This window comes from Lethenteron reissneri, chromosome 24 (genome assembly GCF_015708825.2).
Source record: "Lethenteron reissneri isolate LAM-NWPU_2019-01 chromosome 24, ASM1570882v1, whole genome shotgun sequence".
Taxonomy (NCBI): Eukaryota; Metazoa; Chordata; class Hyperoartia; order Petromyzontiformes; family Petromyzontidae; genus Lethenteron; species Lethenteron reissneri.
Genome location: NC_083802.1, coordinates 6,727,009 through 6,742,576, shown reverse-complemented (window position 1 = coordinate 6,742,576; position 15,568 = coordinate 6,727,009). Strand labels below are relative to the sequence as shown.

Here is a 15,568-nt window from a genome sequence, read left to right as displayed (position 1 = left end):
ATCGGTGACATTCGCGGTCCAGGGCCGCCCGCTCAAGCGGTGGCCGCTGCACTTTTTCGTGATCCTGCCACTTGTCTCTAGTCAAGTTCGCGGATTGGCGGACAATTCTTCTTCATCTTCATTAAAAAGGTAGCCCAATGGCACCGCTGACATCGCTGCCCAGCCGCACCCACATCGCACCGTGTCATCACCTCCTCCTTCTACCCGCTCGCCTCCCCTCACCGCGACGCGAGAGGGCCCCTGGCCGGCTGAGACTGGCGGGGGGAGGAGGGCGCCTATCCGCTCTACGGAATTGTAACCGCGGTGTCAATGCGCGCTGCGATTTTCAATGCGGAGCGTTCTGCCCCCCCCCTCTCCCCCCCCATTAGTCGACTGTGGCGTGGACGTCCGAACGCCGTCTTCGTCTTTCGCTGCTGTTCGTGGGAGAGTTTCATCTCTGTTTCTTTGTTTTTATCTCTGTGTCTTTGTTTTTAAATAAACAAACGCGCTTGCCTTAGCGGTACGTGGCTTGCAAGCCGTTGCGTTGGAAGGCGGGGAGTTGTGTAACTTATAATGACAAAGCTGGCCCTGATGGTGGTGGTGGTGGTGATGATTTGCCGGGTTGTATTTATTGGTGAAACGACGTTACTCGGATTTTAAATGTGTGTGGGTTTGCTCTCTCTCTCTCTGTCAACACACAACGTTCTGTTTTAAGTGGCAAGCCTTACTAATTGGCTGGTGGTGGGTTTAACAACACGTTTACGCGATTTGACCTCCCAAAAATCCGTTATTCTAATGACAAACTGCATCTCGGGACAATAAGTTAAATATTCTTGGTTCTTTCGGTGAAGTCACGTAGAAGGGAAATAATAAAACAAGTTGCATAAGATTGAATGGAGGGGGGGAGTTGATGCACATGAGCATCCAGTTAAAACACAAATCTAGCTTTTTAAAATATATACCGCATACATTACAAACGGGGATAACCCTTTGAGTTTGTTCACTTGCACCTTGGTTTGTGTTCGTGAAATTCACATTAGGCTTCTCAGTTTAGTCTTTTAAATACAGGGCCTTGTGCGAGCTACAAAATACAAAAGTTCTGAGCCCCATGCGGTGTATGCATTACAATTGGGGTTTGTTTGTGATACGTGGAATAAGAGGGCAGGTTACGACTGTGAAGGAGTACGCTATCAGGTAGTGGGTGCTGAGATAACATCAACACTTGATACGTGAACCACTGAGAAAGCATCATCACTACACGTTCACCACTGAGATAACATCAGCACTACAGGTTCACTGCTGAGATGACATCAAGACTCCACATCCACCACTGAGACGACATCAACACTCCACATCCAACCTAGTCAGTGGTTGATTCAACCCCTTATACCTTTGGGGTAGATAAAATCCGGACCACTTTGTTGGAAGTAAAGCATGGTTACTTTGTAAATTCTCCCCCTGCCATTGTAAAGTTGAATTTTCACCACGGCATCAGTGCTGCAAACAGATACGAGCACTGACCCACTGATCTTTCGAGCGGGTTGACGCTGACTTTGACCTGTTCATGTTATCCTGTTCCATTTGGTCAGGTGGAACACAGCCCCTTGTACCTGACCCACAATCATAAGGTCGAGATTTTTTCTATCCTGTGCCAGGGTAAACTCAACTAATCATTACACCAGGGTCGATAAAATAAATAACACCTTTGTATTACTGTATAATGTAAAGAACTGGAACTGAACGTCCAATTCATCTCTGTCTCTGAATTGTACAGATGGAGTGCGAGGTGGCAACCCCAGTGCTGGAACCGAGTGGGGACTTCCCGGCGTGGCTGGAGGCGCAGGGTGTGAACGCGGAGGTGGCCCGGGCCATAGACTCGGAGCTGGGCATCCGGGACTACGGGGTCCTGTGTGCCTGTGTCGGGGATGGCCTCGTGCGGGCTGAGCTGCTGGCCACGGCACGCGACCGCCTGCCCTTTGGCTACTACGCTGTGCTGCGGCATGTGGTGAAGGGCCTACAGAGTTCCGAGCCCCATAATGAGACGCGCTGGGACACCGCCGCGTCTCCTGGCGATGTGTCGCTGGGAGGCCTCGTGGACGTGCTGTTTGCGCTGTTCAGAGGCCTGAGCCGGGAGCTGCTGCTGTCTGTGCAGAGGCTGGGAGGTGATGGTGGTGGTTGGGATGGTGGTGGTTGTGGGGATGGTAGGTACTGTGGTAGTGGTATTGCTGGTAGTGTTTATGAGGATTATGTATGTATGTTGAACTTCTTTTGCACCGTATGTAGCGAACCATGCTAATCGGAGATGCAGTAAGGAATAGTGGGAGATGTGCTGTCGATAGAACAGGTCAGACTTTCAAAGGACTCATACCCACATAGGCACGGCTTCAGTGAGTTTTTGTTACTTCTCTTTTACATGTGTGCCATTAAATCAAAATAAATAATTTCTTACATTAATGCGTGTTTACGCAACGTGTTTTCGTTATAATGCGGTCCCATTAGGAAACGCTTTTTGCACAACACCGAACGTGCCCGTTATAATCTTGATTTGAAGTTTTCGTGACTTCAAGAATCCATACTCTTTGGTTGTTTCGGTAAAGTCACGTAGGTATAAATATACCTATAAATATACCTACGTGACTTTACCGAAAGAACCAAAGAGTATGTGCCTGTTATAACACGGAACGCTGCCGTTATAACACGGTTTCTGGGCGGTCGACAACAAACTATTTTCTTAAGCTGCCCGGCTGAGTGCTCTGACACAGTACACGGAAAGATACAGAAACGCTGCTGCACAGCCTCAGTTATTTGTTTTGCTATCTAGAAAGAAGAATGAATATGATTCCTGTGTTACAGATTTCCAGAGCCAAGTCCTACTCAAACTGGACACCATTATAGAAAACCAGATGGAGCAGTTATGCCTTCTGCAAACACTTGCGAACAGAAGTGTTGTAAATGAGGGCTTAGATGATGTCCTCCCCAACCCAATCAACGACACGGATGAACTTGAAGAGCTTTGCTGTAGAATTAACACGGATGAAAACCTCAAAATGGAAATGGTATTTTACGTCTTCAGTAAATGCAAAGAACACATTTGCTTTATATTTTAGACAAGCTATCTGTTTAATGTGTATCATAATAAAGTGTATGCTGTATTCGATGTAATTTTAAGAACTGCTTTTTTTCAAAACAGCTTAAATGTACTTCACAGATTTCCTATCTGAGTTCACTGGGTGGATGTAATGTTCGGGACAGTGTCCGGCGAATGATGAAAAGGCTCGGCACCAATGCACTGTGGTCAAACTATAGCCTCAGAGGGAGAAAGGGAAAGACGCCCCTCATAGATCTTCCAGTTTTTATGGTGTTGACTAGTAAGTATATGTTATAAACCTTGCTTTTTCCCTATTTTGTCAGAAATCAAACCTGTTTCTCATGTTATTTTTATTTAATGATGCACAAGATTTGTGGCAATGACATCCATACGAAAACATACAATATTTATACGTATGAATTGTGATATATTTCATTTTTATCGGCAGTCACTGCAGATAATTATAAGTTATCTTTTGCGTGTCTGTATCCCAACAAGTTAAAAGTAATGATTATGCAAGCTTTCAACTATCTAAAGTGTTTTGTTCACGTCAAACAATATCTAGAGCATGAATCAAATTCTACGTGTTTCCACTTTTTCTACAGGAGCTTGCTTAAAAAGCTACCCAAGAGCAAAGGTGAAGGAGATAGAGGTAGAGATCGCAGAAACCCTGAAGCATTCCCCGAACAAACGAGGAGGTGCAAATTACAAGGTGATGTTCATGCTGCTAGTTTATTTTTTTACTGTTTAGAAATTTGCTTGGGAATGGTGAATTTTTCTGCTTTTGTTTCAGTTTTGACTTTCAGTCCTGTAAATGATTGCAAAAACAAGTCTTCGCTGTTACATGTTCTTCAGACATCATTCAGTATTTAAATGTACATTTATTTGAGAGATGGGATCCTGTATTAAAGTTCGAAACCTTTTTCAAAAGCATTTTTCTTCCCCGTTTGAATTTTGTAATACTATTTTATTCTCTTCCACAAACAAAATTTTATTACAGAACTAGTTCATGAGGTCTGTCTTTGCCAGGCAAAAGTTGTCAATAAATATAATAACTAACCTGATATGATTTTTTATAATATGTATCTACGATCAGACACTTAACAAGTACCTAAAAAACTATTATTTTTCCGCAAAAAATGTTTTTGACTTGATTCAATGTATCTTTAAAGACGTACCCATCGGAAACTGCTCAATTTAAAGATTCCGTTTTTATTAGAAAGAACAAAAATTAATGGATTTAATACCGTTTTCGAACTATTCAGATTTGAACATCATAAAATGCATATTTTTCGTTCAAACCCACTTTAATTTGAAATCAATAAAAACAAAAGGTAGAAAAATGGTTCTCGTTTTAATATTATTTGCTGTTTAACGCTCTATTAAAGGAAAAAAAACTAAATCTTATATATTGAACGGTTTCTGAATGACACGCACAAACATGTTTATCGGACACTTAAAATCGAGATTTGGGCAGGGGCGGTTTCTTCATTAGGGCGATTGGGCGACGCACCACCAATGTCATTCAACCACAGAGTTACGCTAGCCGTTATTGTGCCTCTGGATATAGTCCAATCAGCGTCATGTCACGTTCTGTGGAGTACCGCCTTTTTTTGGGCGATTTCACTCTGGCTGAGAATCGCCCAGAGTGTTCCCATAGACTTACATTTAAAGATGTTTTTTTTCGAACGGCGGGCGCTCCAATGCCTTCTATATGGCTTCCGGGAGGTCTCGCACTAACGTGCTTACGTCATCATACGTAAGCACGTTTCAGTCAACAATATTATTTGTCGCCACCTAGTGGAATCTTTAATAAAAGAAATTGAGTGGATTGTAATAATAGTGAGTATAGAAACAAACAAGATGTATTGTAAGAGTCACTTTATTTTTCATTAATATTAAAGAAGTGAAGTTGCCTTTACATGCTTAAGCTGTTAATTTATCCATTGCATTGGTGGACCTTATCCTTATCAATCATCCAGACATTTGCCCCCCCTGAGAGATTTTGCAGGAGCCGCCACTGGATTTGGGGGTCTTAAAATGAAAAATCTCAGTTTTTCGGATTTTCCTGTTTGTGTCCTAAAAGCTACCTATGTACCAAATTTAAGCTTTCTACATTGTCGGGAAGCACCATAGAGTTTTTTACACATACAGATTAAGGTATTTATATATATTGTATATATTTCACGAGAGAGTACGCTTTGTGGTAGCATTTTGTAAAGCCATTAAACGCTTATTTCTCATGCTTTTATAAGCCACATAACTCGGTTTATCGTAGTGTAATCTCTTAAATGTATTAACCATATGCTGTTTTTGCACAGGTAAACTTGTGTTTGGAAGGTTTAATCAGAAATAATAGGAATTATTTTTTACCAAATTGAAGAAAAACTGTTTTCTTTGAATTGCATTGCTGTAGAAACTGATGAAACTTTGTACCGGTAATACTCTACAGTATCTTACATACTCAACGTGTGAAAAGAAATTGATTGTCCTAAAATGTATATTTAAATAGCCCAATACGTATTAAACGTAAAAAAACCCTATATTTTATACGTACAAACAGGCCTTGGGAATTTGCAGGTGGCCATTGAAGTATTGTACATAATACAGGTAACACATGGAAGCCTGTGTTTGAAAGCGTGAAAACAACTGCATCTAGTTCACATTGTTTCTAATGTAAACCTTATTCCTTTCAGGAACCTGAAGTCATAACGATGAAGAATGAAAACCAGCCCAGCCACCCCGTGTCTTCATCTGACATTGTGGAGACACATGGATCTTGTTCTTTAAAATGGCAATCAATACAACCTTAAAATACCATATATATACGTTTTATAGCTAGAACTATATATACATATATTTTTTATGGCAGTTAACATGACAGGAGCATGCCATCTTTAGTGACTTGTTTAAAGGTTGTATATTCATTGTAACTTTGTGAGTTTAAATACATCATTAATATAACTACATGTTGCGTGCATTTTTCTTGAATATTCAATTTATCATGAGGTAGAAATGTAAAATTGAAACGTCATTCTCCAATGTCGTGGTAACGTATTTCAAAACATACTAATTCGCCCTGCCACAATGTTGATGCCCAATGTTACCATACCGTAACGTAGCCATGTAGCAAAAACGTACACCGCCGCTGAATTACCCTGATAAGAGCTGTAACCATCGGAGGCCAGTAGTAGCTTTGGGTTTATTCTTCATGCGTTCAGGATCCCTAATCTGCTCATGATCATCAAAGGGCCTTCTTCCAAGTTGGTGGGTAAGCCTGGGTCAAACTGACGGGGCCGAGATGTGCGAGTGACTTGCAAGCTTCAACAAACATCGGTCGAGTCAAGAGCAGAGGCCACAGTCGCAGCAGCTGAAACACTGCTGGCGTAAGGGTTCACCGGGACCACCTCCTCCCCAGAGACCACCCCATCTCCCCACGTCCCCCTGTCACTTGGTCAGCGTGTCTGGTTTCAATTCACGGTCCGGGGCCAACCCGGGGGAGGGAGGTGGGGGGGCTAACAATTCACGGCCGGGGCCGACCCGGGGGGGGGCGGAGGTGGGGGGAGGCTTCCAATTAACGGTCCGGGCCAGCCCGGGGAGGGGGGGAGGGAGGTGGGGTGGGGGGGGAGGTGGGGGGAGGGAGGTGGGGTGGGGGGGGAGGTGGGGGGAGGGAGGTGGGGTGGGGGGGGAGGTGGGGGAGGGAGGTGGGGTGGGGGGGGAGGTGGGGTGGGGGGGGAGGTGGATTGGGGGGGGAGGTGGGGTGGGGGGGGAGGTGGGGGGCTTCCAATCCACGGTCCGGGCCCAACCCGGGGGGAGGGAGGTAGGGGGGAGGTGAGGGGGGCTTCCAATTCACGGTCCGGGCCCAACCCGGGGGGAGGGAGGTAGGGGGGAGGTGAGGGGGGCTTCCAATCCACGGTCCGGGCCCAACCCGGGGGGAGGGAGGTAGGGGGGAGGTGAGGGGGGCTTCCAATTCACGGTCCGGGGCCCGCACTTGACCGCTACATTCACGGTCCGGGGCCACCGCCGACGCCGAACGACCTGAAATAATTCCCTCAATATCTCTCGCCAAGTCTCCGCGCGGGGCCATTCGCTGTCCGCCTTCATCTTTGAGGTAAACGAGGCAAGACGGAGGGATGTGGTGGTGGTGGTGGCGCCGGCGTCGTTGCCCTCGTCCCGCGCTCTCGCAAATCTCCGCCCGCTCCGCGCAGTGGCAGCGAGCGGTGGGGGACGCGGGGCCTGTGGCTGCTTGTGCGGTCTATAAAATACAACCGCCCTCGCCTGTGCTGTCTGCGAATTGTAAACGCGCTTGTTTATGCAGATTGTGACTTACAAACGCGCTTGCCTCGGCAGTATAAACGCTTGCGAACGATGCAATGTACTCGGGGGTTATGTAACTTCTAAAAAAGGAAAAAAGAAAACTTGCATTTTAAAAAGCCACTGAATTGCAAACATTGTTATCGGGTGCACTGTCAAACGTGACCGAGTGAGTTGGTTCGTGCGATCAGCTTTGCTTGTATAATGTTACATTATACATTACAAAGGGGTTATAGAGGTTTGCGAAACTCACATTGGGCACTTGCATGCAGGTCATTGTGCGGTCTAAGAAACAAATGCAAAGGTTCCGAGCTCCATGCGTTGTTATGCATGACAATAAGGGTATGCGAAATGCGAAATCAGAGCAGAGATTACTGAGTCGACAATCGGGTGATGGGTGTTGAGATGACATCATCGCATTTATACATGAACCACTGAGGATCGTATCATCACGACACATTTCACCACTGAGATAACATCAGCACTCCACGGTAGGAGGTGCTGGGAATCATGTCTGCATTAAGCACAATACTTGTGGTCAGAATGCAAACAAAAAACATACTCTGGTAATATATGCATTGTCTTTGAAACTGGTTGGTCCACACCAGAGACAGCTTTCTTTTAAGCCTAGTCTCTGGTCTAACACCGTTTTAAGACGAGGCTCGAAAGAAAGCTGTCTCTGGTGTGGACCAATCAGTTTCAAGGACAATGCATATATTATCAGAGTATGTTTTTTGTTTGCATTCTGACCACAAGTATTGTGGTTAATGCAGACATGATTCCTTGGAAAATGTTTCAGTTTGGTGTTTTAACATCTTAACACCTGTTTTGTTGCTAGGAAAAACGGGAAAACCTATTCTCATTCTTGCAATTGTCACTTATGCCAGTGCCCTGCTGTGGGATCACGTGAAACGCCACTTTTTTCAAATTTTCTTGCTGTCAATTTTTATTGTTATATATTTACATTATTTTATTATTTTCCTTCTACGTGACTTTACCGAAAGAACCAAGAATATGACATGTACCTGTTTAGGTTATTGCGTTCCATCTGGACAGGTGGAAAACAGCGTTATTGCACCTCATCAGAAGTGCGAGCATTAAAATCCTGCACGAGGGTAAACGCGGCCAATCATTCCAGCGGGGTTGGTAATGTAAACAAATTGACCTCAATGTCCATTCATCTCGGCCTCCGAATTGTACAGATGGCGTGTGCGGTGGCCACCCCATTGCTGGAACCGAGTGGGGACTTTCCAGCGTGGCTGAAGGCGCAGGGCGTAAACGCAGAGGTGGCCCGAGCCATAGACTCGGAGCTGGGCATCCGGGACTACGGGGTCCTGCGTGCCTGCGTCGGGGATGGCCTCGTGCGGGCTGAGCTACTGGCCACGGCGCGTGACCGCCTTCCCTTCGGCTTCTACGCCGTGCTGCGGCAGGTGGTGAAGGCCCTGCAGGGCTCAGAGCAACATGATGAGACGCGCTGGGACACCGCCGCCTCTCCTGGCGATGTGACGCTGGGAGGCCTCGTGGACGTGCTGTTTGCGCTGTTCAGCGGCCTGAGCCGGGAGCTGCTGCTGTCTGTGCAGAGGCTGGGAGGTGGTGGTGGTGGTGGTTGGGATGGTGGTGGTTGTGGGGATGGTAAGTACTGTGGTCGTGGTGTTGGTGATGGTGGTTATGACGGTTGTAGTGAGGACTAGTGATGGAAGTGCTGTCAGTCGAACAGTGGTGGGGATGGTTTGTGAGTCATGGTAATGACATTGCACGGAACATTGGCCTACTAAATCAGTGTTTCATTCGGTAAAGAGACTTCATTCTGTAACCTATATCAGTAAAATGTTACTTATAAAAGGTTGCTAAAAAAAGGCGTGACACTGGTACGTATGTCCAGTACTCGTTTTTCACTTTTTTCCACTTTGTGGTACACATATAATGTGATCAATGATGGTTACGTTCTTCCAAAACTGCACTCCTCAGAGTGTGGACAAGTGATTTTATTGGGCAGTGAAGTTGCCATTTGGTAGCAACTGTATGGATTCTGGCAATGTTGATAAAGGGGTGGAACAGCAGCATTGAGACAAGACTATGCTTTTACATACAAATTAGCAAATAAAGAACACACAAGAATACTGCTTTCTATATGGTCTTACATTAATATTTCCTAACATTCAGCTTCGCATGGCTTATTGATTGAACTATTCTCACACTTATCCCTTCAACTGCAGATATGTACTGTCTACATGACTGTTATCCAAAATCACCATCGCAATACGAATTACATTATCTGGAGCAGTATCATCCCGTCTACCACTTATGTCATCACAAACATGCTCACATCCGGAGTGCAGGCATTCTACACATTTTGATTAGACATTGCCATGATTCATACAGTTGTGACCATATTGCAGCTACATTTATCGGTACATTTCACATCTCTTTACAACCTCAGGACAAAAAAACATTTCACCATTCTTGCAACTTCATCATGGGACCTCCTTTGCCAGTACCAACATATGAGAATAGGTTTTCCCCTTTTTTCTGGCAACAAAACAGGTGTTAAGATGTTAAAACACCAAACTGAAACCTTTTTACAAGGAATGATGTCTGCATTAACCACAATACGTGTGGTCAGAATGTAAGCAAAAAACATACTCTGATAATATATGCATTGTCTTTTAAACTGATTGGTCCACACCAGAGACGGCTTTCTTTTGAGCCTAGTCTCTGGTTTAACACCGTTTTGAGACTCGGCTCAAAAGAAAGCTCTCTGTGGTGTGGACCAATCATCTCTCATGTCCATTCTCTTGACACGCGATGTGACACTGCTCACTGTGAAAGTTTTAAGACAGAAATGTATTAATCTCATGATATTGCTCTGATAGCACAATTGAATATTATTGGTAGACTTACGCAACTATAAAAACCACCTTGAATATATTTGAACGTATTATACTGTTGAGAATATGGTTGTTTGTTGGCAGGGCAAGTTGAAGAGGATCCAGTTCAGGCTTGGCATGAAATTAAAACTGAACATGAAGACTCAGATGAAGGTAGAAGTGTAATTTAATAAATGCAATACAGTGCAATACATTAAATACAATTCACCACATTACAATGTTAAACAATTCTCTATTGTACTTTGTAATATTTAACATTGTAAACATGCCACGTGACAGTATTATCAACTGCAAATCACTGCACTCATATACCAAACTACACTAATGCACTCCATTAACACACGACACCACACTACATGAATGCAAGGCACACTAATACACTTACGCCACACTAATTCGCGAATGCATTTTATGATGCTAATTCCCTCACACCCCACTAATACAAGATACTTTACTAATATACTAATACTAACCTAAAACACTACCACTATCTTCATACACTGATGCATTAACAAACTTCACGAATGCACTAAACAATCACTGCACGACCTCAAATCTAATAATTAAACTAATGCACTAGCACACTACACGAACACTATTTCACTACTCATATAAGACCCTAGAAGTGAAGTCTCCATTGGCCACTGCTCACACTGAGTCAAGTAATAGGAAACACGTTCATCCTTATCTCTAACGTGTGCTCCCCTGCTCCCTGTTAACCATGTCAGCACTCGTGACAGAGCTGATCACAGTTATTTGTGTCAACAGGAATCACTCAAGTGTCGGAGCAACGCGGGGTGAGACCCGGTCTCTCCAGATCTGAGATGGAAGCGCTGACAGCAGGAATTCCTGCCCATAAACAGTTCGCTTGTAAGTGTGGCTGATATTCCAAACCACAGGGGGTGTGTTGTCCTCTTAAAGGTCGGTGAAACTGTAATCTAATAGTCAATCAAAGTCCAAGTGTCTCAAAGGAGAATTGGTCAGTCCTCGTTGTGTTTGATAGCTCTACTGGAGGTGGAAATTGTACATACCTATAATTGGGGCCTTTTCCTCCATGAAGTAACTACTGCTGGACTACCCACAAGTTGGAACTCATGTTATATATTCGAGGATGGTGGCTTTAGTATACCTTATCTGCAATTTGAACCATCCGACCGGTTTTATGCGCTCTATTTGCTGACCAAATTTACCTAGACATACTCAAGTGATGGCAATGTGAGTTTTAGGTCATTATGATGTTGTATACCTGCATAGCTCCCATCATGCATTCAAAGTTGTGATGTCGCTTGGGTCATGAGGTTTTCTGACATTGTCAATGGTGACGTGGACTCCAGCTACTTACATACCTGTCCACCCATATGGTTTACCCGCATTATTGTACAGGGAAATTTAGTTTTCAGGTCCATACGGCGTACAGCCATTTCAATACAGGCAAAAAAAATTGTTTTCGTCTATTTGTTTGTGTTTCTCCCTTGTGATGGGACTTTGTAGGATGAACATTGAGGTTTATAAGGGCACGGGGTGACCAATAAGGTCCGAATTGGTCTGTAATAAGGTTGGCACTGATAAAGGGTTAACAGGTATGTATTTAACAGTCCCTTCATCAACTTATGTTGGGAGATCTCACCATAAGCTGTGGTCATGTTGGGGTTGCAATGATTGTTCACTGTGCAACTGTACGGTGTTTTCAGTCAAACATTCTCCGCTCTACACACGTTAGGTCGCACTTCAGTGTTATCACTGGAGGTCAAGATGGTGACATGACTGAATATCACAATTTCGGTCAAGAAAGTGCATTTCTAACTGAAAATATTTAACCGTGCTTCCAACTGGTTTCCAGGATATGTAGCCTTAGTGTCCCACTAGATAACTGCAGGATGGGAAATGCATTGAGGGTCTGGCTTTAAGACTGGTCCACTCAAGAGCATTTTTTTTTACAAATCAACAAAGTAGGGAGTGTTGCGAAAGGTGCTTTTCAAGGTTGCTTTGTGTAGCATCAGGCATTTTTTTCACGTGACATCAGAGTGTTAAAGACAGGTCAATTACTGAAGACTGTGGTCTAGTCTTGATGCTGTGTCCATGAGCCATGTATTTAGAGTATTTGGCTGCTATAAAGTTCCACTTGATTCGTCACTTTATTGAGCTATCATTGTGAGCAGGTCGTTTCTGAAATAGAGCTACATAGCTCAGTGGGCCTTACCTGATAAAAAAAAAGTTTAGTTTAATAAAGAAGTGATGCCACTTCCCAAGATGTTACAGGAAAGTGCATCACACATGCTCTGTCATTACTTATGCATCTTTAGACATGTATAATTCTTTGGGTGTGTTAAATTCAAATGGGAACTCTGGGTAATAATTACAAGTTGCAGTCACTCAAATAAATTGTTGGTGTCAACTCAGCTTCGGGGTGGCTAATGCCTGTGTTGATACACTGAGCCAGCACCTATTGACTTCCTTGGTTCAAGTCCTGGGGCTGGCTACACATTGTCACTGAATCTATCGTGTTAAGTGTGCAACACACGACTGGAATACATTCCTCACCATTTTGCATCGACAGCTGAGAATGCAGGAGGAGGGATCTCGGAGCTGAGCATCCAGGACATGGCAGCCCTGCACGTGCAAAACTCTCACCTCCCATACGACGATGACAACGAGGATGACGTGGCCACGGCCATAATGCAGCAGCAGCAGCAGCAGCAACAGCATGGCTCCCAACCCCGGGCGAAGATGCCGATGCGAGAGAAGGTCCGGCCCCACAAGTGCCCGCACTGCGAAAGCCGCTTCTTCAAGACGGACGACCTGAAGCGGCACCTGCGCACGCACACGGGCGAGCGGCCGTACTGCTGCGAGGTGTGCGGGCGCGCGTTCTCTCAGCACTGCAACCTGAAGAAGCACTGGATCACGCACACGGGCGAGCGTCCCTTCCGCTGCGACGTGTGCGGACGCGCCTTCGCACACTACTCCAACATGAAGGCACACTGGCGCACGCACACCGGAGAGAAGCCCTACACCTGCGAAGTGTGCGGCCACACCTTCTCGCATTTCGGCAACATGAAGATGCACCAGCGCATGCACCACGGAGAGCAGACAGGAGATTTGGCCAATGTGGGGAAGGGAGATTGGGTTTCAGGATCGGTGTTGTCCTGAGATTTTGACTCCCGTAAAAGGTTTACGATCGGTGTCTTGAGACCCATGTTCAGAAGGCTGGTTTTCAAAATTGGCTCCAGGATATGCTGTTATAGTATTGGTGTTTTTAGACTATTTTGAGAAAAATAGACCAGTTTTTAGTATCTGAAACTTGCACCTTAGCTCCAGGGGAAGTGGTTTCAGGATCTTGTGTTTTGAGACTTGGCTCTAGGACTCAGTTTCTGGGTTCATGTTTGGAGACTTATCTTCAGGAGACCTGGTTTTAATAATGGTTTCTCAAATACGACTTGGTTCATGGAACCAGGTTTAATAATCAGTGTTTTGCCATGTTCAGGGGAGTAGGGTTTGATTTTGGATTCGAGACATTATTTGGCACTATAATGTGCGCTTGTTTCTCATCAGTAGTAACTATACCTGTACCCAGGTCACTCTTGCAAATGAGACTATCCTTATCTCTTACATTCTCATCTGGCTAATGGAAATAAAGTATCCAACTTGAAACTGTAGCTTCCCAACCCAGTTGCTTAATTACAAATACACTATTAGTTCCACTGAGGACAAGTCCTAGAGTTAATTCCCTACCCTTTTCTCACCTACACACTTCAGTCATTGAAGCTCACAGAGTTCTAACAGAATTCTTGAGATGACTGGCTCTGAAAAATAATATAAGGTGAATCTGACTCCATTATAATACAGTCACCATCATCATCACATTGGTGAGGGCTTAGGCCATGAATAGCTTGTGAGCTGACAAGTGCTTAAAGATAAAAGGGCGTGCTAATGAAGGTACTATGCTGTTCATATCGTGATTTGGCTGATTGGCATCTTGGCAGCGCAATATAGTTCGTATCTCCGCGTTAAACTCGACCCATCACTCAGGGATCAATAAAAATGTACTACCACTGTGGGAAGTCACTAGTGGCTGTACCAAGGGATAACTGGACCTTGTAATAGAAATGGGGAATATCCGCCACTGGCTAAGAGACCCGCAACTGAGATGTGCACACTCCAGTTCTTGAGTATGGGAACACACTTTGTTTTGAATTATATCTTACATTAGAAATTTGTGATATTTTTTTGGGATCCATTAAAAATAGGATTCATGGATGAGGGTTTTGTGTGTAAGAGGATCATATATAGGAAGGGTTTTCCCTTCGTATATTATACAGTACAAGTATCACTTTATATCAGCTTTACTGTTACACTCCATAGGAGGCCAATTACTTGTTTCACTGATGATCGGGAGTGTTCAGTATGCATTTAGTACAATAATTAATGCAACTGATGATGATAAACTGACCTTGTCATAAGAGTAAAACCAATCAAACTCCGTGTTATAATTTTGGAAGCCCAAATTCAAACATTTTGGTTTTCAATAATTTCTTGTGATAAGCAGACTCAACTATGTGCCAACTAAATGTTTTCTAGCCCACCTACAATATACAGATTTACATCAGTAACCGCCGTCTTAATGTATTAGATATCCACATGTACTCAAACTCGAGTAGTTATGTTGGAATTGGTGTAGACAAAACACCTCACCAACATTAACACTGCCGAAATACAAAACAACACGTCAGAGGCTAATGTTTTGGGCAATTGTTCTGCCATGTACCATAGTGGCAAAAGGTATTAAAAAAATATCCTTTCCAGGAAATGTCTCAGTGCCTACTTACGAAAGATAGCAAATTCACAAAATTTGCACATTTCAACAATGTTTCTCCGTGCCATTTATTGCATGCACTTTTTGTTTTATGCTGATGCACTCTTTGAATTCTACTCCTTGTGAATGTCTGTCAGCTGTATTTGCGTCCTGATGGGCCTATTTGTGCAATGGTGGTTTGTGCAATGGCTGTGAATAAAAAGTACTGAATTTTCTTGGCAAAATGAAAGACACCTTACCACTGATGAAAACACCTCACCACCGTCATGAATGTTGCCCATAAAGAATACCTATGTATATATACATATAGCACAGGACACAATCATTTTTTAGACGTTGAATAAGTTCCAGATGTGACATGACACCTGAAAAAAACAACTACTGGACCAGATAAGGATAACCTAAATTAAAGAAACGTAATCAGTTGTTGGATATCAATATATAGAATGAGCGACTTCCACGACACATCGTATAGGGTGTACTTATTTA

At 44.0% G+C, this 15,568-nt stretch overlaps 1 protein-coding gene across 5 annotated transcripts; it reads left to right on the top strand.

Annotated features, from left to right (window-relative positions):
* LOC133346469 (zinc finger and SCAN domain-containing protein 32-like) lies at positions 1–15,287 on the top strand. Of its 5 annotated transcripts, none has more exons than XM_061558079.1 (6): positions 1–129; positions 1,754–2,180; positions 2,833–3,035; positions 3,188–3,347; positions 3,673–3,779; positions 5,764–6,010. In XM_061558079.1, exons 2-6 carry the CDS (start codon positions 1,754–1,756, stop codon positions 5,878–5,880), a joined length of 1,014 nt encoding a protein of 337 aa, XP_061414063.1. In that variant the 5' UTR covers positions 1–129; the 3' UTR covers positions 5,881–6,010. The 5 variants fall into 5 exon arrangements, with proteins under 5 accessions (XP_061414063.1, XP_061414062.1, XP_061414061.1 ...); XM_061558078.1 differs by having other exon boundaries at positions 3,170–3,347; XM_061558077.1 differs by lacking the exons at positions 2,833–3,035; positions 3,188–3,347; positions 3,673–3,779; positions 5,764–6,010 and adding exons at positions 10,354–10,422; positions 11,038–11,139; positions 12,827–15,287.
* Positions 15,288–15,568: the final 281 nt, after the last annotated feature.